The 27,707-nt window shown below is 48.6% G+C and overlaps 1 protein-coding gene across 4 annotated transcripts in view; it reads right to left on the bottom strand.

Annotated features, from left to right (window-relative positions):
* The window catches only part of LOC138583172 (alpha-N-acetylgalactosaminide alpha-2,6-sialyltransferase 1-like), a 321,805-nt gene that overhangs the window by 18,935 nt on the left and 275,163 nt on the right, over window positions 1–27,707 (bottom strand). For 3 of the 4 annotated variants that reach the window (XM_069655166.1, XM_069655167.1, XM_069655165.1), the window contains exons 7-8: window positions 7,196–7,279; window positions 6,470–6,569 (exon numbers count right to left, since the gene is read on the bottom strand). In XM_069655166.1, the coding sequence (XP_069511267.1) occupies window positions 6,470–6,569; window positions 7,196–7,279 (184 nt within the window). Of the gene's footprint in view, window positions 1–6,469; window positions 6,570–7,195; window positions 7,280–27,707 lie in introns of those variants that run through there. The other variant, XR_011305178.1, reaches the window with a different exon arrangement.

The following is a 27,707-nucleotide window of genomic DNA, read 5'->3' as shown; positions in this document are numbered from 1 at the left end:
TGGATGACATGTGAGTTTTGATTACCATAAATGCGTCAGAGCCCTTGGACTCCGTGGACCATTGACTGCTTCTGGATCATCTAAATCAGATGGGGGTCCATGATAAGGCCTTTCTCTAGCTGAGTTGTTATCTGCGAAACTGCACCCAGACTATGATCCTGCCTTTTAACCCCTCACCTCTACCTATTTTGTGTCGTTCCACAGTAATTGTCACTTTCACCTCCTCTGTTAAATGTATACACTGCTCCTCTTGTCCAGTTGATTTCCTCCTTTGGCTTTTGATTCTACACCTATGCAGATGACACCCAGATCCTCCTCCATGTGGATTTACTGCTATTGACCAGTGGATCTGCCACTGCAGGCTGAAAACAGATATTCTAGCTCACTGAGGACCACTTAATAACTAGGCCCTGAAGTTGTGCACAGCATATTTGTGCAACTGCCATTCCAGATTTCGCTGCATAAAGAATCTTGGGTGAAAACGATGTGGTCTAATGAACTCACACATTTCATTGGTGCTCAAGAAAGGTTTCTTTGATCTACATAGACTAAGGAAATTACTACATGTTTTTGCATTCCCAGATCACGTGACAGTGATAAATAGCCTTGTCTCGTCTTACCTAGATCACTTTAATGTCGCTTACCTTTCACTTTCTAGACAATGACTAAACAAAAATCAAGTGATTATACCTTTTATTGGACTAGCTGAAAATATTTTCCTCAGGTGGTAAAACACATTAGCTTTCCAAGTCACATAGTATTTTCCACCAGAACATCTGCCGAAGGAGTCTACGTGACTTCCAAAGCAAATTCACCAACGTAGTATAATAGTTTCAGTCTGTCAAAAAAAAAGGTATGAAAACGTGGATGTTTTCTGGTTTCAAAACTGTACTAACAGTGCATCAAAACTTTTTTTGTATCAAAAGACTGCAACAGTTTCACTGCAATTGTGATGCTCTCAGCACCATCTCCCAGGGTGGAAATGTGTTGTACGCTAAGACATTTGGTAGGTCCACTAAATCATGACAGACAAAACACACCCCATGTTTGTGAAAGAAACTTCTTCACTATGTCCCACACGGTTGCTATGCTCATTAGGCACATTCTCTTTGCAAATAAACATCCGAAAATGCTTGTGGGGAGTTTGCGTCTTCTAGGAACCATAATGTGGAATTATTAGCCTGCAGGAGGATCCCGGATGTAATGCTCTTCACCAAAATAATACAATATTCCATATCTTACTTGTTAAACTAGAGCACCTCTTCACACTAGGAGGCCTCACATTAGGCTGTAAGCAGACAGATAAACATAATTATAAACTCTGAATTCCCTTATGATTTTACAGGTATTTTATTATTTCCTAATAAATTATAATCGTGAAGTTAGTTCATATTTTCCAAGAGAACATGTAAAGATTGTGCGGGCATTCCACCAAGGACCATGCATGCTACTGCTGCCCTAATGAATTGCAATTGGAACAGGGTGGATTTACCTGGCAGGTATTGGAAGGGGGGGTCAGAATGGATTTTTGAGTACGCAAGCAGAGACTGACTTCGGGAAAAGCACGAGAAAATTAGAAAAAGAGCCTGTGGTCACAGGAGTTCAACTGTCCCTGTGAAAAGACACACCTGAGTAAAGCAGAATGGGAGCCACCACCTGTGCCAAATAGAGAATGGTTTGGCCTGGGGGTGTGGAAAGCATAAGGGCCACATGAGTGGTGACCACCTGAAGAAGGCGGCAGAAGGGACCTGAGGAAAGTGCGTCATCGCTGCTCAGGAGGCGCATGAGAGGGACACTGGTTAGCCGAGGCAACTAGCAGCCGGGCACACTAGTAAGGATACTGGGAGGGAGCGGAAGCAGAGTTCAGAGTCATGTATAGAGGGAGAATCATCCAGGGTAGCATGACCCCGATCCATTTTCCAATTGTATTCCTGAATCTCATTTCTTACTACTTGCCCAGGCGCTGGTGTAGGACTGAGGCAGACCGGGCTACTGGAAAATGAGGGGATTTCCCAGATAGATTTCCCAGATAAAGCTGACCTTTCATGGGATTCAGTCTGTTCTTTTGTGGAATCTCCTTTCAATGTCTCTATTGGCCAGGCCGCCACCACTCTAATAGTATACTTTCAAACTCTTCAATGGTGCCATTTCTATATCATTAGCATTTCTGGAACTGTTGTTTACGTGAATCGGACACATTTATGCTTGAAAAATAGCAGGGGCTCATCTGTTAGAAGGTCTTATCTTACTGCACTGGAGATCAATGGCATATACCTCTGTTCCTTCTGGCAGGCCTCCGTACTAGGCGAGGGAGCCTGCTTTGTGTAGTGGGCAGTGCTGGCACTTAAGAAGGCTGATTGCACAACTACTGCCAACTGGCTTTGTCATCAGAAGAATCCACATGCAGGCTGAACATGTTAGCTAACAAGCCTGCGCATGCTCAGAAATATAGGCACCGCATTGGGTGTGGGTAACTCGCCCATTCATTGGCATTGTTGAAGTTGCAATCCTCAATGGTTATCCCTCTCCACCTCCCCCACTGGGATACCTCGTTAAAACCACAGGGATGATCTAACATTCTGTACCTGCCCTTTAGTTTTCAGAACGATCTCAAGGAGGAGTCTGAGGCCCTGTCACGTGGAACAACTTGACCAAAAGTAGCAAAATAAATGAATGGAGGAGTGTGTCATAAAGCCATTGAAAACACGACTTTGAAACAGAATAATGGTACAAACGAGAGAAAAACATCCGGCTGCTATATATAGCCACCATCACCTACTAGTTGTAGAAAATCAGGTGCCAATGTAACCTTTATCTGTAAGACAGCGCTCAGATGTCTTTGAGCTTGGAGCGCTATATAAGCAATAATAATAAATAAAATAAATACATAAAAACGTGACGGATCTTACAAAAAACGGATGAAGTGCCCCCACATTTGAAGCCGAGATACCTGAATGGATAATGAGCCAAAGCTACAGAAATATAATGAGCCATTTCTTCTATGATACTCAATCCTGTGTTAGAGCCACGGATGCACATAATCTACCCACCCTAAAAATTAGGTGGAGCTAGTGAGAGCACATCCAGGTTTGTATTGCGAGGGACAGGCAGACAAGAGGCGTGTATATAATCAGTAAAGGAAGAGAAGGAAAGAACGATTTAAGAATCATCTGCATATAAGTGATAGGAAAACACAAAAGAAGAAATGACAGACCCAAGCAGGAAGTATAGAGGGAAAAGAAGAGGGGACCAAGGACTGAGCCTTGCGGAACCCCATGAAAGAGTGCAAAGATGGGAGAAGAATGACCAGCCCAGGAGACTAAGAAGCTGTGGGTGTCTGGTCAAAGGTTCGACACCAAAAGGATCGAATGCAATAGGGTTGAGGCAATAGGACTGAAAACCAAAGGGTCGAATTTGTTTTTTGAAATATATATTTTTTTCGGTTTTCGAATAGTAAAAAAAAAGTGTCTTTTACACCAAAAACTGGGGTTTGGGGGGGACTCCCCAAAAAAAAATACAAAAAAAAATACATTTTTACCCTTTGGTTTTCGGTCCTTTTGAATCGACCCTATTGCATTTCGGTCCTTTGGATTCAAAACTTTGACCTATAACCGAAGCTGTGACATGAACGCTAAGGGTGAAACTGATTAAGAACAGAGTCCCGCAAATGAATACCAGCAAGAGATGAAACAAAGACAGAATGGTCCACTGTGTCAAAAGCTGCCGACAAGTCTAATAAAATAAGGGGAGAAGAGAGTTAGTTATAGCGTCATTGGACGAGACAGCTATTGAATGGCAGAAGAGCAGATTCTGTAGAGTAACGAGGCATACAACCAGACTGAAAAGGAGGTAGAATAGAGTGTGCTTAACAAAAGAAGAAACCTGAGTGTACACAGTATGCTCTAGAGCTTTGGACAGAAAAGGAAGAAGAGAGAGAGGGTGAAGGTTAGAATGAGCAAGCAATCGTTTTTAAAAATAGGAAGAATGGAGGCACTTTTGAATAAAGAAGGAACAGTAGCAGAAGAGCGATTGGTAATAATAGTAATGTATGTAAATATGTCCTATGTAAAGCGCTTTAGATTAAAGCTCTATATAAAAAAACAGATTATTTTTAAACAGGGCTGTAAGAAAGGGAAGAATAGAAGAATAAACAGTTAGGATAAGGTAAGAGGGGAGAGAATCATCATGAGAAGAAGTGGGGTGGGCTTTGACTAAAGCCGAGGAAATTTCAAATTTGAAAGTACTTAAAAGAAGAGATAAGGGCAGAAGGTGCGAGGGGGGATAAGTAGAAGGGTGGAGAATTTGTAAATGGAGAAAAGCATTTTTGATGGCAAATAGCTGGCAAAGATCCAGCCCAAAAGTGAGGAGGATGAAGCAGGGTCAGGACAAGGAGGAGAAATCATAAAATTAAGATTATGAAAAAGTTGATGGGGGATGAGAAGCCAGTTAGGTAAAAAAAAGGGTGTTGAAGTAGTGTTGCTTGGTTGCAAGAAGCATTGAGTCATCGGTAGTATGGATAGACGATGGTAGGGATAAGTCAACCACCAGTTCGACCTGATGCCAGCGCTGCTCAGCACACCACAGAGGGCGGAGAAACGAATGGCGATTCAGCGAGATTCAAGGTTGAGGAGGCCAGTGAGATGGAGAGAATGGAGATGGAGGATAGATAAGACCAAGAGTGCCCTTTAAACTAGAAGAGAGAAGAAAGGAAGCAGTGTCAACAGACAGAGGTGTGAAAGTTGAGAGAGAGGGAAGAGTATAGGCAACACCAGAGGCGAAAGAAGATATGCCCAATAGATGGAGGTGGCGACGGAGAAAGGTAGAGGATAATGGTGAGTGGGGCAAGAGAGAAGCGAAAAGGAGAAAGATAACAGAGAATGGTCAGTGCAGTAGAGAGGAAGAGCGATAACTGAGGCACAGTTCGGAATCGAAGAAACAATCAGGTCCAGGGAAGAACCAGAAATCTGAGAAGTTGGAGTAAGGACTTGTAGAAGCGAGTAAGAGTCGAGAATAGAAAGGAACGGGAGAGGGCAATGTGTGGAGGAAAGATGGCGCTTGAAGTCACCCACAAGAGACATTTTAGTGGGTGAAGGAAGCACAGTAGAAAGGAGAAGGTCTAGATCATCACAAAATGTGGTGACAGGGCCAGGAGGGCCATAAAAAAAGCTATGAAGGTCAACAAGGAAGGACAAGAAGGGGAAGAGCAACGGTATTCAAAAGATGACAAAGTAGGAAGATGTACAGGCAGTGGAGTAGATGTTGAGAGCATTCCAACACAACCTCCCTGTGTGACAGGGCAATGTGGCACACAGAAAAATGATTGGTCAGAGTAAAGCACAGGTACAGTTGAGTTGGTTGGGGGACAGTAAAGTCTCGGAAAAACCGATGGAGAACAGGCATTCCATAAAGCCACCGGTCCACAGTTTAAGGGTAAATAAGGTTGGCGTAGTTACGGGAGGAGGGAGTTGGGGAGCTTCCAATGGATTAGGAATGGTAATTATTTGGGGCAATTAGGAGGAAAAAGAAGAAGTGCGGAAGCAGATATAAATACTTGCGAAATGGATATGAAAACAGCAAGGATTGTAATGCAGAACAGACTCTCCAGTCAGTGCTGCAGCAAGGCGAACATGAGAGTGGCCAGTCCAGGTGGGGGTGGCCCAGAGGTGGAACAACCCTCAGGACGAACCTCCTGATTCCACAGCGCAAGATGGGCAATCAGGTCTGTCAGCTGGAGCAGAGCGCCCACAGCTACTGGCAGGTCCTAACGATTATGCCCCAACAAGGATCCTCTGTGGATTCATATTTTTCTTTGCCATGAAAGAATGCCCCCATTTTGTCAGTGGTTACCTCTGTCCCCCTTCACCATTTTACCTCTATCACCTTTCCATTCTGGCTGACCATTCCCTTGTTCTCTGACACATCCTTGTCTGTGAGTAGCATGCTACAGAACTCCTAAATAAAGAAAACCCTGGGATTATTATTTTGATTGGTTATTTATAATACACTTAATACCCAGAGGTTTCTAAGCGCAGGCCCTGCCTCGAACATGCGTTGCTTTGCGTCGTCTTGCTTCCAAGGCGAGCGCGTTCGCCACTGAGCTATCCTCCTGAGACAAGATGCTGACTATTATGATTATGATTTTGAGACAAGTGCTGCTTTCAGATCCAAATGAGGTTTCTAGTCATACTTGGCAGAATTAAGGTAGAGACAACTAGCAACCAAACGTTCATTTGGGCAGTCAAAACTTCACCAGGTGAGAGGCTTTGATTCCCAAAGTCAGTGAAGGGCTCTGTTTATATCAGTGCTGGGCTCTATAAAAAAGAGTGCACTCTGCAGACTGGTGGTGCTGCTGTATGCTAGCTATATCCAAACCAGCAGAGAGTTCCAAGGAGGCTGAGGTGCCCCCCTTCTCTGGTGATTAACAAAAAGGAATGACGCGTACGTGTAAAGTGAATTAGAGTAACTTTACCTCATCGCATGAGTGGACAGCTGCCAGCAACATGGACGCTCCGGTCGATGGGCGATAGATGTTGGCATACTCCGTTCTCAAAAGCTCGGACAGAAGAAATCTGAAAGTGAAGACAAAGCACATTTTATCTGACTGTAAAATGGCCGCTCCCTCTGTCCCCTTCCTCCCCTAAGGTGTACTTAGGCATGCGTCACAAGTCGAGGCAGCTAAAATCTGCTGAAATAGTGTTCACGTTTCTGCAGTGGAAAATAGAACATTTGCTGGGAAAATATGCAAAAACCACAAGCCACCCCTTCCCCCTTTTCATTTATGATTCAGCAGGTGTTCGATCTGGCTGAAAGATCAGACCTAAATGGTAAATGCCGCAGGCAAACAGTTCAAACCTCCGGGGAACGGTCAACATTTGAAAAATCTGCAGGGAGTATTTTCAAAAGCTACGCTCGTTAAGGAATAGGCTTTTTCGCATGTGCGCCATAGATTTCCACTCGTGAGGTATATATAGCCCAATCTACACCTTTCCATTCAGTACATATATAAAACGCTGAGGGATATGAAAAATATGACAGCCAATCGGAATTCAGATGTGGTGGGTTAAACGGCGAAAGCACAACGCGACTCTTTGCTGAAGATCTCGACCCCACACCACCAGGTGCTTCGATGTTGCCATGGTGTAGCTGAGGGGGTCAAGGAAAAGGGAATATCATTGAGACTAAGTGAGGCACTTACCTGTTTCTCAGATATCGCAGGAAATCCGGGTGGAACACCTTAAACTGCTCCGTCGTGTAGTTTTGACCAAAGAAATCCGAAGGCCTGGACACAGAGCAGGAGAAAAGTTACTAATGATAAACTATGCCAAAATGCGACTAGCAGAGTCATATTACATTATTGAAAAGTAATGTTTTAATATGTCAGGCAGCTTGGATGTGTTCGGACCTAAATGAAGAGAAAGTGGGGGTAGGGGTGAGGGGGAGGCGCTTTTGTGTGCGCCTAAGTGCGCTGTAGTTACCTGTATCAAATGCTCATGGTTTCAACTACAAGTTCAATGAATTAATGCGAATCCAGGAGCACCTACATGGCAATGTTAAAGCAGAGGCAAAACCAAGCGTAATACTATAGAGCAGTGATAATCAAACTCTGTGTGCTGAGCCCCTCCTTAAGTAAACCTATTGTTGCTGAGCCCCCCCTTGAGTAAACCTATTGTTGCTGAGCCCCTTCTTAAGTAAACCTATTGTTGCTGAGCCCCTCCTTAAGTAAACCTATTGTTGCTGAGCCCCCCTTGAGTAAAAACATTGTTGCAGTTCCCCCTAGATGCATTTCTGCTTATATTTTCTATTGAAAGCATTGAGCTTTACCCCCCCCCCCACAAGCCCCCTGGACGTAATTTGGGCCTTCCTAGGGGCGTCGGCCCCACAGTTTGAGTGCCTCTGCTCTCGAGGCTTCAGACATGATCCCCAGGGCACTCGATGTATAATACCAAATTCTAAAGCCTCTTGACCACTAAACCTGTCCTTCTCTAATGAAGGAACTTGGCCCAGAAGAAATGGGCTGTGTGGGGGGAGGGGGACGTGCAACACATCAGAGGATGGACCGGCCCCTGCTGGGGGCGCTAGACGGACAGCCTACATAGCGGGCTGTCCCCTCTGGCCACCCCCTTCCAGGTAGGGGCCAGCCTCTACTCTTCCTCCCCAAGGGAGGCGGGGGGGGCGACCCCCGGGGCCTGACTTCCGGTCGGGTTCCCGGGGGACGCGTATAATGCGGGAGCTGCAGACCAGTGTTGCCAATTTAGCGACTTTCTCGCTATATTTAGCGAGAAAGTCTGCCCCCCTAGCGACTTTTTCATTAAAAAGTGGCTAGCAAGAAATCTAGCTACTTTTTAAAATTGGTTTGGAGACTTTCTCATTTATGCAAGTTTCCAAACCAATTGAAAAAAGTGTGGTCATTTGGCCGTTTTCTAACGGGAGTAATGCAAAAACAGCAAAAACACACTGTGAACTTAAAAGGGAGGTGTTTACTGTCAAGCATAGCAATTTTATTGTTCTTAAAGTAGCCAGCCCGCCCCCAGAAACGCTCTAGGGGAACTGTATGTTAAGGGGATGGACCTAAACAAAATGGTTAAAAGGGGAGGGGGCCACAGTAAAAGCCACAAATCGTAGGGGGAAAGAGGAGGTAATTAGGTAAATTAGGCAGTGACATCATCTAGCTACTTCTGGCGACTTCTAGGGGAGCCAATAGCTACTTTCTTCACTCAGGAGTTGGCAACACTGCTGCAGACAATCAGTCTATTTGTCCAGCAGCGCCCGCCGTGTTTTCTTTCGTCTCTGGCCAAAGGGCACACTCGAGGCAGGAGATGTTTTGTGGTTTGCTATTTCTTAAGTTTTTGTGGCCGCTGCGACATGTGTAAGGAACTGCCGCGGGGGAATGTGATGTTTATGAGAAGTTTTATTGGTCTGCATTTGTAGCAGCTTATGTGGCCACCGCGCCATGGCGAATTCATTGCTGGTGAGTTAGATCAGGAGAGTAAGATGTTTTCCTTGTTTGCATTGTGCCAATTTGTGCGGCCACCGTGCCACGGGGAACGAACCGCTGCGGGGGTATAAGATGCTTGTGTGATGTTTATTTCTTTACAATTTAAACATTGGTTAGTGGCCGTCGCGCCATATGGATGTTTTTACACGGGCTTTGGAGTATCTAGCGTTATGAGGATGTGTTTATTGAATTAGCTGGGCACAGCCTCCAGTGGCTCACGTGGTAAGTGCTTGGTACGCTGGAGACCGGCGTTCTAATCTGATGTTGGATCCCCCGGGAATTGGTGTTTCCTTTTGTAGATGCCCCCTGTCCTATCCCTCATCACCTCTGTTATTATAGCCCGACATTGGAAGTCTGTGGCTTAATTAGAGGGTGGGGTTGTGAGCCCCCTTTTGGATCCCTGCAAGCCGGGAATAGTGGGGGGTCTGCTCGCTGGCCGCCCTGCTAGCTCGAACGGACTCAATTTATGGTTTCCATGAGGGGGTGCCATTGCGGGTATTTGCAGCGTGCTTGGCGCATCCATGTACCTGTTTATTTAGCTGCATGTGCTCGCCGTAATGTTTCATCTCACTGCGCGTTCCTGGTGCCGGGGTTAATCATTTGTTTAGGATTGCTCGTTGGGTGCCACCGACCATGTGGGTATTTGTGGCGCGCTTGGCGCAGTCTTGTACATGTTTATTTATCTGCATGTTGCTTCATAATGTTACTATCTCCGCTGTTCCCGGTGCCTGATTTACTCGTTTGTTTAGGATTGCTGGTTGGGCCTCCGCGCCACTTAAACGGGTGCGCGGTTTTTTGCATGTGCATTTTCATGTTGGCGGGAACATGTAAATTGGATAGCCGGCGTGCCAAGGCAGTAGCTGACTGCGGGAAGATTTATGTTTGCATCTTGTTTTATGCATGCGTGTATTTAATATTTCCGCATGCACGTGGTAAGGCCGCCGTGCCGATAAAGTTTCTGGAAGCATTAGGCTCGCAACGTTCCGTTGCGGCAGAGCACGCAAATGTTTGCATTGGTTGCATTTCGTTGGTATGCATGCTTTTTACCTAAAAAATAACGGCTGGATCATGTAAGTGGTGCGGCCACCGTGCCGATACTGTATCTTGGGCCGTAGGCTCCAACGTTTGTTTAACTGTATACCGTGCCATGGTTTTTTACATATGTTGCTCTCCACGTAATTTACAGTATATGATGGTACATAGGTTGTGGTTCAAGTTGGCCGTCATAGGAGTGTTTTGGTAGTCGCTGCGTAACCATAGTGGCGGGATGTTTGGTTGGTGCTAGGAAGGAAATGGGCACCATTAGTAAAATGCATTTTTATTATATGAACAGGAGGTGCCCGGGCGCCGCGTGGGAGGCAATGCTGCGGGGTTCATGTGTATCTGTGGCTTCCAAGGTTCCCAATGCATCCCTCGGCCGCGGAGCCAGTTTAACGCGCATACGAAAAGAGATGCAAGTTTGCTCAAATTAACTCCAGTAGTATAATGCACGTGTCGGGTGTGGAGACAGGCGTTGTTTGTTTAAGTGATTAGCCAGCTTTGACCAAGTTTCTCTTTTTCATCCGTGTGACATGGCAAGGAATTATGTACAGGATTGCGGGGCTAACAGTTGCGAGGCCGCAGCGCCTTTGCAACTGCACCATACCCAGTATAATGGGCATTGCATCTAGCCAGTCTCTGTGGCACGGTCAGTAAGTGTTGTCCCTTGTACCTCTCTCGTTTGGGGGGGTTCGAGCCAATGCTCCAACTTCAGAATTCTGAAAGTGTTGTGAACAATGTACACTTTTTCATGCTGTTTAAATTTCTCTTTGGCAATTGAAATATATAATGTTTTGTTTTGTTTCCGGACGCCGTTGCTGGCACGTGTTCCCTCAGTACAGAGTGCGTGGCCACAAGGTTGTCGAATCAAACTAAGCTGGGTTGCCGAGACGGACATGTGCTTGTGGGTGATATAATACATTTCGCGTGTTACATGTGCCGCACTTGAAGTGGCGCAGTGCATGCCCAGTGTGGGATGGCGGTGCCTGGAGTGTTCTTTTTACTTGGGGGGCTGCGGATGCGGTATGCGTGGGTAACCGTGCTGGACTGGTAATTCGGCTACTAGGCAGTATGGGCCTAATTGCAAGTTGAGCATGCCACGCAGCAGCAACACATTGAATACTAAGTTTTGGTCTTGCATTCAGTAGACCCGAGTTCTAAAAGCGGGACGGTTAGGTCTGTGGGCTAGATCGTGGTGCTGCTAACATGGTCATGGGTTCATTTCCCAATGATTGTGAGGTCCCGGGTATGTTTAGTTTCAATTTTGGGACATGCATTGGGAGAAGCATCGTGCATCAGTATACTTCAAGCAAGCTTAAGGGTATATTGTGTGATTCATGGCCACATGCTGCATGGGCTAGAGACACTGGGTTCCATTAAAAAAATGTCATTGGCATGGACGGTTGTGAGTCACTGCATTTGAGTGCCATGAGAAGGTGTCCTAGCAGCTCAGTACAGGCACATCGTCCCGCACTCCGCAAAAGGGAGTGCAATGTCATGTCCGTGATTAAACAAACTTTAGGCATCCCACAGGTAATTTCCCTTGGTCGCATGTTTTCCCGTATTAGGAGTGGATGGTAGTTCGGGGGGAGGGGGGGTGATAGGAGTGGTGCTCCATGGGTTCCTTTCCCCCGTACAGGCGGTGTGTGGGGCCTCAGCTGGGAGGAAGAAGCGGGGCCACAGCTTGTGAGGGATGTGTTGGGCTAAATTACGCTTCTATGATTTTAAATTGTCTTTTTCGCACGGGGCTTGCTTAGTGGCCCTTGCCACACACGTTCTTCTTTATGGTTCAATGCAGGCACCACATTTTAAGAAAACATTGGCCATTCCAGCATGTTGGCCATGGCCTCTGTGCCATGCGTGTTCCTGGTTACCAGGCCTTACAAGCTGGGTTAAGATGCAGTTCTATGTTTACGACCAGGTATCTGTGTACCCGGCAGAAGGTATGCCATTGACCAGGCGCCCACTAATGACAAGGCTAGTAAAACGCGGCGCGCAATTAAAGTATATGGGTTTCTTGGTGTTCGTATAGCCACACAGCAAGTGACGCTGTGCCTCTTTCTGGGTCTGCCATGGGTGTGCTTTAAGGTCCAGAACGATATAGGTGGTAGCGTCACCACTGCTGTATCGGGATATGGCTTGTTAAGGCAAGGGCTATTTCCAAGGTGTGCTCTCGTTTGGTTTCACACTGCTCCAACTATGGCTGCCACACCGCATTGGCACTGGTGGGGCAAGTTAGCTTAATTTTTCTTCATTCAGAGCTTCGGCTTTTCAAACAAAATGCAAGTTTTATTTGGAAGTGTGAAGTCGGGACAGACGGATCACATGGTTTTTGGAAGTATGCACAGTGACAGTCAACAGGCATTGTTGCATCCCAAGCATGTCGCACTGGTGTCGTAAGTGTGGCTTTACGCGTGCAATGTCTCATATTTCAGCATAATATCCTTGTCTGGTCGGGATTACGCTGTACTACTAACTATGCCCCCCCACCCAGACAATGTAATGGAATGCCTTCCGTCAGGCGGGCATAAGTTTACTGTGTTGCCCCGTGGCTCCCTGCTCTCCGGGTAAGGCTACATCGATCGGTGTGGCTCTAACTGATATTAATGTAGGGTGGCTACTTAAAGGTGTGCCGCAATGGCACGGGTGGGGCAAGTTAGCTTATCTTTCCTTCCTTCGTTTTTACTTTCTGCCAGAGCCTCGGCTTTCAAAAGAGATGGAAGTGGATTTTGAAATGTAAGGTTGAACGGATGGATCTCATTGCTGCCGCCATACAGCATAAGTTTAAGGTCAAAGATTAGAGAACTTTTTGTGGGATAATACTGTTTCAGGCTTAAAGGCTGAAATAAAATTTTTGGAACTAAAAACCGCCACCCTCGTTTGTAATGTGGAGGGTAGGGGTGCAAGGTTGCTTTGCTGCTATCTCCAGTCAGATAGCACAGCGATTAGAGCGTTCACTTTGACATCTGGGCTGCACCTGCTAACGCAAGTTCGGATCCTGGCAGGGCCAAACTTAGCCTTTTTCATCCTTCCGAGGTCAAAAAATGAGCACCACACACTGTGCAATAAGAAGCAACGCTCAGATACCTGGTATACCGGGTATTATCGAAAGGGAGATATTAACATCGGTAAAGTGTTGAGATCATAGAAGAAGTTGCGTCACGTGGTAGTAAGGTGTTGTTAATACAAGAAGTATAGTTTGTAAGGATCATGGTGAGGCGTTCGTATCACCAAACAAGTTCAGGTAGAGATTGTACCAATTACAAAGTAGAGATAGAAGGTAATGATATTGTGTTGTGTAAATTGCGTATAATTTTCCTTTTTCTGTTACAGGTGGAGTATTGGGGTGGTCCTAGCCAATGAGGGACGTTCACGCTGCATCTTCGGTAGCAGCGGCTAAGGATTGGCCGGGCTCGATCCAAATCCATCGACGGGCACTGACTTCCCTTTTAGGGCTCTAGGCCAGCAACCTCCTTGTCAGTGCCCATAAGTGTCCTACTGGTAGTAACCGGTGTTCTCCTGGTAGTAACCAGAAGCGTGGTCAGCTTGTGCCTGTGGCAAATATGGTGACACAGTTTACCCATACCTGACTGTAATGTAATATGTGGCTGGGACCGTCCCAAGTTTGTTTGCTCCAAATAAACCTGTGACCTGGTATATTCCAAAGAACCTTACAAAAGTTGTCTGTGGTTATTTCATCAGCTGTGTGTGTTATACTGGCTACAGGAGGTGGGGGTGACCAATGGGGATCTCCCCACTATGAAACAGAATGGTGGCGACCCAGGAAATGCACAGTTCGCAGCAATAGCGTGTTCAGAGTGCAGCGTATGCAAATCTGTGTGACTGTAGGAGTGTGTGTGGGGGAGAGGAGGAGGAAGCACTGCAACTTCAACGGAGCGATGGCACAGAAATAAGGTCTTAGTTGGACCGGGCCCTCCCCATCAAAGCAAGGTCAAAGCTTGCAATGGGAGAGATGTAAGGGAAATGGAAAGGTGATGGAGGAGGAGGAGGCTTTGAAGTAGAGAGAATAGTTTGTGGTAAATATTTGGCACCCACTTTCAACAGATTTGGAAATAAAACGCATGCACATTAAAAATCAAATTGATCAGAGTTCAAACACCCAATGAACTCTGTCTGGGCTTCCTAGTACTGACACTTATTTTCGTTGAGAGCGTGGCCCACTTTGATATGATAAGTTATTTATAACGTGCTCAATACCCAGAGGTTTCTAAGCACGGACCCAGGGATCAAACCTGTGTTGCTCTGTGTAGTCTTGCTTCCAAAGCCAGCATGTTGCCCACGGAGCACCAAAGGTTCGCTACTCGGTTGATTCCGTTAGGGCATGCAGCAGTCGATCCTCCAAGCAAACTAGGCTTGCAACTGGCAAGTAGTTGGAGCCTATCCAAGAGTACCCTCTTTTGGTTATCCCGCAGTCAGCGGTTTTTAGATGCACGGGTAATTTACAAGTCGACTTGTAGTCTGACACACAGAAGTGGGAAAACATCCTCGCGCTTTCAGACAGTGCGACAACAGCAGAGGCATTGCTAGGGGCGGGGGGCTGAGAGGGATATACCCGGGTCTTTTGGTTGTAGCCACAGACAGAAGCTCAGGGGCTACAACCATACCCTTCACCCAGAGAAAGGGATTCCATTCTATGGCAAGACTGGAGGCGACCATTATGCATCAACTTCATTTATTACTACTCTTCAGCAGCTGCAACAAACTATAACAAAAACAACAACATTGAAATGTCCCAATAGTCTCTGTAGTCCATCATACTCCAGCTCAGCTATGACCACTTCATGTCCCTGAGCTCCTCCTCTTCTTTTACTGCTCTTCAAGCAGATAAGTAACATTTCTTTCCCTCTCTCTTAGATAATTAGCAAAACTATATCATATATCTTCCTATAGAAGTGAATGTATAAAGCGTGTCATATCTTTTAGTGGTAGAGAATGTATTAGAATACTTAGGCTCGTAGAGCATAACGTAGTACAGCACGTTAGATAAACAGCGCGAGAGAACGACGGACCAGCGCTTATTTCGCACGTAATATAAGAGGCAGCGTTCCTGCCCACGGGTGAGATTCACCTTGGTCATATGTTTGGACATGTAGGAGCTCCGGCGGCGCTTCAGCCCCATGCTGCATATCCAGCACCTTGGGGGTCTCGCTGAGCGTACCGTGGAGCTCCCAGGGCCCTCATACGAGCAATAGAGTGCAGGGGCGCCCCCCTCCCTCGTGGAGGTGGAGCGGTGCGCCGAAGGGCGAGTATAGTAAACCCTCGGGAGAGGGATGATTTCCTTAGAGCGCTTTGGCTCCCACCTTCGCGTGGGTGGAGCCAGAGCCCAGTCTACGCCGCGCTCTGTCGCATTCAATCGGCGACACAAAGTATTCTGTACCTGATAGAATGCTCACACACGAGGAAGCCGAGCAGGCAGTGGGTTAATGTCACTATCAGTAACACCGCAGAGCACAGGTAGCTCTCAGAACATCAGAGTAATCCTCTACATAAGAGACTTGAGGCTCCTGCCTCTCAAAGTAGCAGGCAGTGAGGACCAGCTCACATCTATAGGACCAAGTCCTGCCTGACATTGGATGGTAACAGCCTCACAACAAGAGCAGGAACGTAAGCAACATCTAGCAGAAAAGAATTACGGTGCAGCCACAAAAAAAAATAATAATAATATTTATATATATATATATATATATATTTGGGAAAGTGAAAAGACACTAGGGATCCATCGCAAATAAAGTAATCTACTAGGAAGTGGGCGGCAAAGACACCTTTACAGATATCCTGGCACACAGCACCCTCCTCATCATGTCGGAGTCCGAATAGAGCGAAGAGGAGCAGTCATTGGACTTAGCTGCCAGCTTCAAGGAGGTGCTGGGAAATTCCCTAGTAGATGCAGTGGTTCAAAGGGTCAGACCCCTTCAAGAGAGACTGGAGACTTCAGAAGCGATGCTTCGCCAGACTAAAGATAGCACCGCAAGGACAAACCGTACACCCATCGAACCCTCTGGAGCAGGCTCTAAGGGGAGTACTCAGGCCCGCAATAGGAAAGCCTCTGCAGACCCCCAGGGCCCTATGGAAGGGGCGAAAGATAAGGCCCCGGAGGTCGCTGACGCCTTTGCAAAGCTTAAGGAGGCCTATTTGCAGCGTCAGACAGTGCCAGACCTCACGACTCCCTCTCCTGGGGAAGAAAATCAAGGAGAAGAAGACCTGGGCTTGGAAGTGGAGCCAGTAGAAGGGTACCTATCCCCTCGAGAGTTAGAAGAGCCAGTCGAAGAAGAATGGGCAAGTCCCAGCGGGGGAAAGAAAACCCGCAAAGAGAAGCACCTCGAGGAGGAGCAAGATGATATGTTTGATCCGGAGAGCATCCGTAACCCGCGGCCATCCGACTGGCAGCCGTCCCCTAGGGTGGCACAATACATGACAGCGAAGCTGAGAAAGGCCTTAGACAAGGAGGTTAGACAGCGCCTCCGGGCAGAATGCCCTTGTCCTGACCTGCCGGGGAAAGTCACAGAGACCTCCAAGCTAGACCCCAAAATGCTACTTTTGTGTCCAAGACAAACAAGGACCCACAGAAAGGTATTGACAGGTCTTGGAAGAGTTCTCAGGAGAAAGTACTAGATCCAGCTAGATCTCGCTAAGATCATGGACCTAGCAGAAGAGCAAAAGACACTGGGGAGGAAGTAGACCCGGAAGCCCTAGCAGGTTGGGCGCAAAGAGCCGTTTGCCTTTTGGGGAACGCGAACTGCGCCATAGCATTGGAGAGAAGGAGAGGTCTATTGCTAAAGATCGACTCGAAGCTCAGCGACCTAGCATCCTATGAAGCTGGAGATGCAGCCAGGGCCTCCTATTCGAAGAAACTTTTGGACAAGAAATGGGCCGTTTCATGGGCACTTACACATCGCTAGAAAAAGCTCAAGCACCCGTTCGAAAGATCTTCCGACATAGAGATTTTGCCGGTACCAATCGTTACAGGGGTCGCATGACCGTTCATCAACAGGGAGGGAGAAGACACCCCAATCATAGAGCCCAATACTGGGAGAACAGACAGCAGGATACGTTCTTCCCACCCAGAGGCCGTAACACCAGAGGGCGCAGAGGCAGAGGTTTTGGACGAGGACAAGGATTCACACCAGGTAGGGGTGATTATCTACCCTTCAGTAGGGGGAAGGACCAGTATGTTCTGGGAAAACGCCTTCCAGCGATGCCTGGATTTTGCAAACCGTCAGAGGTCTGCAGTTAGAATTCATGCAGACGCCAGTGCAGATCCGAGTACCTCAGCGCCCGCACCTAGCAGTAGCAGGAATCTCTAAATGCTGAGTTATCGCTCCTAGCGAATAAAAGAGCAATAGAGAGGTGTCCAATAGCCCTGAGTTTCATAAGCAACATGTTTCTCGTTCACAGGAAGGAGAAAGTACGACCAGTAATACATTTAAAAGAGTTGAACGGATGGATAGTCTACCATCATTTCAAGACGGAAGGGATTCCCCAGCTCAGAGATTCCCTGAGAGAGGGAGACTGGCTGACGAGATTAGACTTAAAGGATGCCTACCTGACGATCCCATTGCAGAAGCAGTTCAGAAGATTCTTGGCTTTTCATTGGAAGAAACAGATCTGGCAATTCAAGACGATGTCCTTCGGGCATGTGTCAGCACCTTGGGCTTTCACCAAGTTGATGAAACCCGTAGCAGCTGCTATCCGAGAGAAAGTCATAAGATTGATAATATACCTAGACAAACTTTTACTCCTAGCAGAGGATCGGGGAACGCTAGAATATCGACGAAGTGGGTCCTAGACCTATTACAGTCACTAGGTTTTCTACTGAACGTAGAGAAGTCACATACCAAGCCAGCACACAGACTAGATTTCCTTGGCTTCGTATTAGACACAAGGAAAGCCACGCTAGAACTTCCAGCAAGGAAGCTTTGAGATATCAGGAGAGAGATTACAATGTGTCTGAGGAAGAAAGCAATTTCACTGAGAGTCCTAGCGAGAATAGTGGGCCTCCTAGCAGCCTACATACAAGCCATATTTCTGGGTCCCTTACACTATCGAGCCTTACAAAGGTTAAAGATAAGGCACCTCCAACAGGGATTGAAATACCATCAATTGATACCATTAGCTCAGGAGTCCATCACAGAACTGGAATGGTGGTTGCAGAATATGGATGCCTGGAATGGGCGTGCTATTTTTCGGAGATGGTCCAGACCTGATCATAGAGTCAGATTCCAGTCGTTTAGGCTGGGGAGCGCGATGTAGGGAGTTACAGACAGGAGCAAAGTGGAACGAAGAAGAGTTAAAATTACCCATAAACTACAGCTTCTGGCAGGCTCCTTCGCGATAAAGACATTCATGAGAGACAAAGTGAAGTCATGCGTACTGCTGAAGATATACAACATATCAAGCAGTACGTTACAGAAACCACTTAGGTTGAATGAGATCCAGGATGCTAGCGGAGCTGGCAAAGGATTTTTGGCATTATTGCCTACAGACATCAGTGACGGCAGAATACTTGCCCGGGGCACTGAACGTAGTAGCGGATTGGAATTCTCGATACCTCACAGACTCCAGTGACTGGAGGCTGGATCCAGAAGGATTTCAGGTACTGGATAAGAGGTGGGGTCCGATACACACAGATCTGTTTGCGTCCATGCGCAGACAACCAGCTACTTCAGCTGGAGGCCAGACCCAGACCCAAGCGGGACAGATGCATTCCTGTAAGATTGGGCAGGTGGACCTCATTACGCATTCCGTCCTTTTATGATGCTGAGCAGAGTGCTAGCGAAATGTCGGAGGGAGAAAGCGGAGCTGGTACTGGTAGCACCGTTGTGGAAATCACAAGTATGGTTCCTGACGCTGATGGAACACTTGATAGACCTGCCGAGATCCTCCCCAAAGGAGAGCAACTGCTCACGGACCCAGCTGGGCAGTGTCATCCCCTGAGTGTGAGAGGGACACTCCCGCTCATCGCATGCAGGACATCAGGAAACAATGGGAGCTGCCAGGCATTTCGATGCAGGCTGCAGAGCTCATTGCAGAATCATGGGCTTCATCTACTAGGAGGAGCTATGACGCGGCTTGGGCCAAGTGGACTAGTTGGTGTAGAAGGAGAGATATTCATCCCACTTCAGCACCTGCAGTGGCTATACTGAATTTTCTAGCACAGCTCCTGCAAGACGGGAAAGCATTCCGCACTATAGGAGTGTACAGATCAGTGATCTCAGCGGGACACCTACCGATCGAGGGAGCGCCCACAGCGGAACACCCAGCAGTTAGCAGGCTCATCAGAGGAGATAAGTTTAAGGTACCGCTGGAACCTAAATACAAGGTCCTATGGGAAGTGACCATTGTGCTGCGGCTATTAGAGTGCTGGCCAGCTAACGGGTACCTATCTCTCTAGCAGCTGTCAGGCAAGTTAGCAATGCTGCTGTGTCTCATATCTTGCAAATGTGTGTCAGATATCAAAGCATTAGAGATTAATAGGAGGACATTTGGGCCGGAAGGAGTGACCTTCGTAGTAGTGCAAAGGACTAAGACAGGCACTTCAATAGTGTACTATCCATATTTTCCGAATAACATCAAATGGTGCTTAGCACGCTTTATCAGAGAGTACGGAGCCAGGACCGCAGAGAATAGAGCAGCAAGTGCGACTCAGTTGCTAATAGCGCGTAGGAAGCCTTTCCATGCTATAAAGACAGCTACCATCGCGAGATGGGTCAGGGAGATAATGCAAGCAGCAGGGATTGATTTACAGAAGTATGGGGCCCACTCCGTAAGAGGAGCGATGGCGTCCAAAGCTTATACGATAGGAGTACCCTTACAAGACATTATGTCAGCAGCAGAATGGGTCTAATGATCGTGCCTTTAGAGAATTTTACTTTAAGTCTGCTTAGAGTACAGCGGTTACAGTATTGGAGCAGCTTTGAACAAGCATAATGTTCACCTCCAGTCTTGCCATAGAATAAAGATTACCCCTGCTAACTGCGCGGGGAGAATTCATTCTATTAAAGACTAGGAGGCGAGCATCAGTTCCCACCAACTGTTATTTGTTGATCATATGTTCTGTATGCATAGTCACTTGGGGCATTTTAATGTTGTTTTTGTTATAGTTTGTTGAAACTGCTGAAAAGTAGTAATAAATGAAGTTGAGGCAAAATGCTCGCCTCCTAGTCTTTAATAGAATTAATACTCCCTGCGCAGTTAGCAGGGGTAATCTTTATTATTCCACAAACTTCACGTCAAACCCAGATAGTGTTCGTATGCAGGTGCAACATCCTAAACGTGAGAGGAGGTTCAGATTGCGGAAAATTCTATTAGCTGGAGAATGGGTCATGCAAGTGTTAGTATTTTGTGTCAGGCATTAACATGCCCGCCAGTGTGACTTGCACTCACTTTTGACACACATCAGAGAACATTACACCATGAAAAAAGGGGCAGCAGTAGATATTATGCAGCACATGTAGAGGTTAGGCTTATGCTGTTTAGGCTTATGCTGTTTTCAGGGCTTCTTAGCAAGTAGCATTTTATTTGGGTGTGTTTTGTTTACATCCACGAGAAGTTAGAATGTGTTGACTTTGCATTCGGGAAAGCTTTTGTTAGTTGTCAAAGGGTGCAGCTGAAGCATTTAGTAGTGTGAGTATTAAGTAGGGTAAACATTGACATAAGCGTCGTGTGCCACATACTACAGAATATTAGTCGTTAGAGAATACTAGGTTTTGAGGGATATGGCGAACGCGTTTATCGTGCTTAGAGCAAAAGTGTTAAACTAGGAGTGATTCCGTAAACAAGAGAGTAGGTCTGTGGAGCTATAGATACGTCTGGCTCAAGTAGCCGTGGAGGGTAAGCATGGGGAAGAGAGGGTGTTAGTTGCTATTAGCAGAGAAGCACATTTATTGAAGTAGCCAGAGTCTTGTCATTTTAGAAGGCAGTTTTGTTATTCAGAATAGTAGGCCCCATTTCAGAGCCCCAGCCCTGTTCATTTCCTTAGATTGCATCCCTGCTTCCCCAGCGAGTGCTCAGAATGCCAGGGGCACATATACCAGATATTGTTGTAAGGTTTTAGCAGTGCACGGGGGCTTTCAGAGAAATGCATTATAAGAGTTTGGGCCTCATTACGACCCTGGCGGTAATCGCCCGTCATTACCGCCATGGCGTAATGAGCGTTTACGGCGTGGGACGATGGCGTAAAGAGCGCCACATTACGACCCATCGCGCACGAGCATTACGCCATGGCGGTAATGCAATTAACGCCATGGCGGAAAAGGCCCCTACCGGCATCGTTAAGCGAGCAAGGTGCACTTCCGCCACCGTAAGTAGCGGCCACCGTAAGTAGCGGCGGCCGTAATTAGCGGCGGCCGTAAAAAGTCGAACCGGAAATAGCGTCATCGCGCCGGAACAGGAAACAGCCCGTCGGCCATCTTGAAAAACACAATCCATCGCCATCCTACCAAACAACACCAGACCCAACCCTGACACCTGTCCCAACCAATCACCCACCCATCCAAGTACCCGAAAATGCCTAAATCTGTGAAAAAGGCATGTGACCACCAGCGCCAGGAGAGATTCAGCCGGGAGGAACTCTGCATGCTTGCGGAGACCCTGCAAGACAACGCAGGTGTCGTTTTCTCCCCGGACATGACCAGGACAGCGATCGGGAAAAAGAAGGCCATCTGGGCCCTGGTGGCTGAGCGCATCAGCGCGGTGGGGACCGTACCCCGCACCCCACAGCAGTGCAGGAAGCGCTGGGATGACCTACGCATACGGGTCAGAGCTGTCATCTCAGCAAACCGCAACCTTGCCCTGGGTACCGGTGGAGGGTCGGAATCCCCCCTGAAACTCCAACCGTGGGAGGAGATCTGTGCAACCACGATTGGCATGGAATCCATTGAAGGCGTCGGAGGGATGGAAAGGGGAGCTCCGACATCAGGCGATGAAGGTAGGTGCCTCAAACAAGACATGCCATAGTCACAGCAGTCCAATCATGTGTAGCACAAGGTTGCCCTAGAGTGTAAATGCAACACATATCAACACTGCCCATAGCCACATGCGAGCACCACCCTGCATACACTGCTGGCACCCGCATACCTGCATCCACATTCCACACTAAAAGGAGACAACCTGCATGGCACTGCCTGAAATCTTCCTCATCCACTGACCACAATAATGTCAAACATTTCATTCCAAAGTACGCAGACCCATCAATAACGCCCTCCCTCCTTTGCTCCACCACAGGCACAGATTCACACCCAGAGGACCAGGACACCCCTGCGCCAAAGAGAGCCAAAAAGGCCATCAACAACGGCCCTGCACCCTCAACCTCAGCTGCAGTGAGGCAGACCCCACAACAAGCAGGTCCCACTGCAGGCATACCGGAGGTCCCACCGGCAAGCACCCCTGTTGGCAGCAGGCCAGCAGCAGCTGCTCCACCTCCACCGACATTGCCTGCCACAGGAGGCAGGGGGTCAGCGGCCAGCAGCAACATCGGGGAGACAGCTGCAACAGCTGCATGTTCAGACTCGGACATGGAGCACGAGGTCAGAAGCCCCACTGACCTACTACATTCCCCCTGTTTCTCAGACGCCAGCCCCCATGAGGGTCACACACAGGGGCACACAGAGGTAGAGGAGTGGCCATCCACCCCATGCCCTGTCCACACTCCACAGGAGGGGAGCAGCCCCTCCATCACTCCACCAGCACTGGCCATGGGCCAGCACGGCCAGCAGTCCCTCCAGGACATCACTCAACGGCAGCATCAACTGTCCGCAATGCTGGAAGAGCATGCCGCGGAATGTGTGGGGGCTGGGTCTAGCATTGAACAGGCCACGGAGACCCTAAGGGCCGAAGTGGCGCAGAGCACTGCCACCCTGAGGGATGCCATGCAGGCCATGTCCAGGGACATCTGTGCAGAACTTGCGGCCTTGCGTCGTGCGGTCACTGGCCTCACCCACACACGACAGGACGTGCATTCACAGGGGCCGCCAGGGACATCCTCCACTGCCAGTTCTGCGCAGAGCAGCCCCGTGCGACGTTCCGGTCGTAACCTGCGCTCCACAGCCAGGGGTGCCCCGGGGGCCGGGAGAGGGGGCTTGTAACAGCCTGTGGCCACTGTCACAGGCATCTGTTGACACCTAGAGGGTGTGTGTTGGGGTGTGCAGGGGGGGGTGGGAGGGGGTGTGTTGGGGTGTGCAGGGGGGAGGTGGGAGGGGGTGTGTTGGGGTGTGCAGGGGGGAGGTGGGAGGGGGTGTGTTGGGGTGTGCAGGGGGGAGGTGGGAGGGAGTGTGTTGGGGTGTGCAGGGGGTAGGTGGGAGGGGGTGTGACACGACATTTCATAGTTTCAATACACTTTATTCTTTCAAAAAAAGTAATGTGTGGACATTTTCATTGCGTATGTGTGCTTTATTGGTGTACAGTCCACAGTGTGCATGTCCCAGAGACACACAGTGCCCCAAGTGCAGTCTCCATGTGATAAACACCAGCCGTGTGTGCTAGAAGCAGTGGTCGATGATACTTTGGCGCATTGCACGCCCCTCCTGTGCATCGCCTCCTCCATGGGGTGCCGCCCCATCTGCACCCTCCTCATCCTCATCGTCAGGTGGTTGCAGTTCTGCGTCAGGGGGCAGGGGCACATTCCGTCTGACGCACATATTGTGTAGCATGACACATGCCATGACGATCTTTGCCACCTTCTCATGGCCATACAGGAGTGCGCCACCAGACCTGCTGAGGCTTCGGAACCGTGCCTTCAATAGTCCGAATGTCTGCTCTATGACCACACGAGTACGTGTATGTGCACGGTTGAAGTCCTCCTCGTGCTGGTTCTGCGGGTTCCGGACTGGTGTAAGGAGCCACCTCTTCAGGGGATAGCCTGCATCACCTGTATGTAGGCGAGAATGTATGTGTCAGTCATGTTGTCTGATCAGGAACATGATGTTCCACCATGGCTCGCATCCAACTGTTACTTTGGCTCACTTCTACATGCACTGATTGATTCACACAATGCAACCAGTATATGCTCATGGCTCCCATGGCCTGTTTTGCATGCCATCACCCAATGTATGCAGAGGGGTTGTGTGCATTGTGAGTGCCCATCCGCTGTCTCCGTTCTCTGTGTTACCCACAGCCAGGTGGAGTATGCATCATCCCCCCCCCTTTCTGCCAGGTGGAGTATGCATCACCCCCCCCCCTTTCTGCCAGGTTGAGTATGCATCATCCCCCCCCCCTTTCTGCCAGGTGGAGTATGCATCATCCCCCCCCCTTTCTGCCAGGTGGAGTATGCATCATCCCCCCCCCTTTCTGCCAGGTGGAGTATGCATCATCCCCCCCCTTTCTGCCAGGTGGAGTATGCATCATCCCCCCCCTTTCTGCCAGGTGGAGTATGCATCACCCCCCCCCCCCTTTCTGCCAGGTGGAGTATGCATCACCCCCTCCCCTTTCTGCCAGGTGGAGTATGCATCACCCCCCCCCCTTTCTGCCAGGTGGAGTATACATCATCCCCCCCCTTTCTGCCAGGTGGAGTATGCATCATCCCCCCCCCCCCTTTCTGCCAGGTGGAGTATGCATCGGTACGTCATTCACCTGCCCACTTCCATGACATTGGACTCACCCAGTAGCCAGGATCTTGGGCCTGCATGTCGCTCCATGTAGCGTGGTATTGTGGAGTTCCTCAGGACCATTGAATCATGGGTTGATCCGGGGAATCGGGCACAACAATGTGTGATGATCTTGTTGGAGTCACAGACCATTTGCACGTTGATTGAGTGGTACTGTTTCCGGTTGCGGTACGGTACCTCCATGGCACGTGGAACCACCAATTCCACATGGGTGCAGTCGATGGCACCAATGCAACCGGGTATGCCGGCTAGTGCATGGAAACCCACTTTGGTGTTTGCAATCTCCTGGCCAGTCCGTGGTAATGAGATGTGGTCGTCTGTGTGCTTGAGGAGGGCATCGAGCACTTGGATGAGTGTTCGTGAGAATAATGGTTGTGAAATGCCATGCAGGTGCCCCACTGTGTGCTGGTAGGTGCCTGTGGCCAGGAAGTGGAGTACAGACACTACCTTCAGTAGGGGGGGGATGGCGGTTGGACTTTCTATCATGCTGACGATGTTGTTGTGTGTCATGTCTACGATGGCGGTGATGGTGTCCCGGTCCAAACGGTACAGGGTGTGGATCTGCTCAGCAGTGAGGTTGAATGGATTGGCTCTGATGCGTGGCATTGGGGGCTGCCTGCGTGGTGGCACTGGCTGTGCTGGTGGGGCTTGCTGGGCCTGCCTTGCCCTCCTTCTCCTCCTGCGTCTCCTCTGTGCTGCCTGTTGTTGTTGTTGTTGTTGTTGCTGTTGTAGCACATGCATTGCTATCAGGTCCTCCAGCCCCAACATTGCTAGTCGTATTGGCATCATTGTGGAGTGTGACTGGTGTGGGAAGGGGTGGGGTGTGCTCTTTTTGTGCTTCCCTGAGTCTGTATTGCCTTCACCTGTGCTGTTTCTGTGCACCTGTGGCAGCTGCATTCACTTAACATGGCCCTTTACGGTTGGTTCGCGATGGCGTTATTTGCACCATGGCGGTAAGGTACTTAACGGGCTGGGTGATGCCGTTAGGTGCATGTCCGCTTGGGTCGGCATTTGCGTACCTTTCCGCCATGGCGTTAAGTACGGTGTGGCCGGTCGCGTGCGCGCACCCTTGGCGCAGTTAGCGCCAGCGTTCACTACGATGCCGCTAATGGCATCGTAGTTAACGGTCACGGGTCATGATCGGACCTGGCGGAAAACGATGGCGGTAACCATTTACCGCCATCGTTTTTCACTTAGCGCCAGGGTCGTAATGAGGCCCTTTGTGTTCTAGATGTTGGATTAATACAGTAGCTGCAAAGCCACATACCTTAGTACAGAACATATGCTCTATCTGAAAAGGTGAACACTACCTTGCAAACATTTATCAAGGGCAACCTCTGAAAGGGATGTATCCATCATTTCACCTGTTCCACATGGACCACAATCCTTATCCCCCAAAAAGAGGAAAACGTAACCTGGCTCTGAGTGTAAACAGACAGCGCAATGCCATTGCCATTAAGAACAGCTACCCTGTGCTTATGGTGATAGAGGAAGCCTGAGAAAGGCAGATATTCACCACATTAGATCTGAAGGGGGACTCATTTCTGGTCAAACTAATCAATGCAATGGGTAGAAGACGGCCTTCCAACACTTCCCCTTGCTTCTTACTTCATCCATTTGGCTATTTTTCCGCAGGTGCTGCAGAGTCTCGAGCCATTTCCAAAAACACCAAATTATTAATTTCACCAAAGGCATTGCTTACTTGGTTTATATACTGAGCCTAAGAGTTAATAAAGGACCGCAACAAGGGGAAGGCTGTGCCAGATTGGCCATTTTAGCGAAACACAAATGAACAACAGTGAGTTTTTGTCTTATAGGTGTTTCATTCCAAACTATTTCAAGATGTTAGACCCCTCATCATGGTCCTTTAACAAGTGAACGCTTATGTGTGGAACAGTGACACTCACTGGGCACTTTAGTTGTGTAAATCCTGGTTCACTATTGCTCCTGTTTTACGACCCCCATGAGGCCAGTCTCCCAACCACAGTGCAAGTGGATGTCTCTAGTCAGGCCTTAAGGGCAATATCGATACACATGATATGATATGGCATTTATAACGCGCCTATACACAAGTGTTTCAAGGCGCAAACGAGGCAAAATGGGGAACAGAGGGAGGACGGACAATGATCCTACTAGGCCAGGTGTCATTCAGATTGCGCAAGTGCGTGGGAAGTGGGCAGCGACGGTGCAGTACATGGGAAAGATGATAACAATAAGTAAATAAATGGCCAGCATGTGGCAAGTGCATGGGTAAGTGCGGGCATCAGGTGTCAAGGGCTGGTAGGGGGACTGTAGGGATACAGAAACAGTCCCCAAGTGCAGGGGTTGCGAGGTTGCCAGTGCAGGTGTGTGACACTGGCGGGGGAAGGACCTGGGCCCGGGATCAGAGAGTGTCCAGGTAGCCAGTGCTGTTCCGGTTACAGCCAGGAGGTCAGCAGAGGAGAGGAGGAGAAAAGGCAGAAGCAAAGAGAAAGGTTTTGAGGTGCTTCCGGAACGGAGATGGTTCTTCTCAAGTTTAAGGGAGGCAGGGAGCCTGTTCCATAGGGAGGCACCAGCCGAAAAGAGAGATCTACCACCAATTTGTTGCTTGGAGAAGCGACTGACCCAGAGGGAGTTGGAGGCGGATGGGCGAAGAGCTCGAGAAGGAAAATACTTAGGAAGAGAGAGTTGAAAGTATTGAGGCCCCTGGCCCCTGAAGGCCTTGTGAATGGTGGAGAGGGTTTTGAACTTAATCCTCGCAGCCACTGGGAGTCAGTGCAGAGATTTCATTCCTGGAGAGATACGATCCCTGGGCTTATGGTCAAGGATAAGTCTTGCAGTCCTGTTCTCGATAAGTTGCAGAGGGCGGAGAGTAGAAGCAGGCAGATTTAGAAAGAGGGTGTTACAATAGTCCAGCCTAGAGAGAACCAGAGCTCTGGAGACAGCTTCTGGGGGAAGGAGAGGAAAGGAAGAATACCTCTGAGGAGGTGCAGCTGGTAGTGTGACTTCTTAGAGACATCAGAGATGTGAGGACTGAAGGAGAGTGTGGTATCGAAGATGACCCCAAGGTTTTT

The sequence above is a fragment of the Ambystoma mexicanum genome, chromosome 3q, assembly GCF_040938575.1.
Source record: "Ambystoma mexicanum isolate Mex_15411 chromosome 3q, UKY_AmexF1_1, whole genome shotgun sequence".
NCBI classification, from domain to species: domain Eukaryota; kingdom Metazoa; phylum Chordata; class Amphibia; order Caudata; family Ambystomatidae; genus Ambystoma; species Ambystoma mexicanum.
Note: the sequence above shows the minus strand (reverse complement) of the source record. Positions and strands in the feature narration are given on the sequence as shown.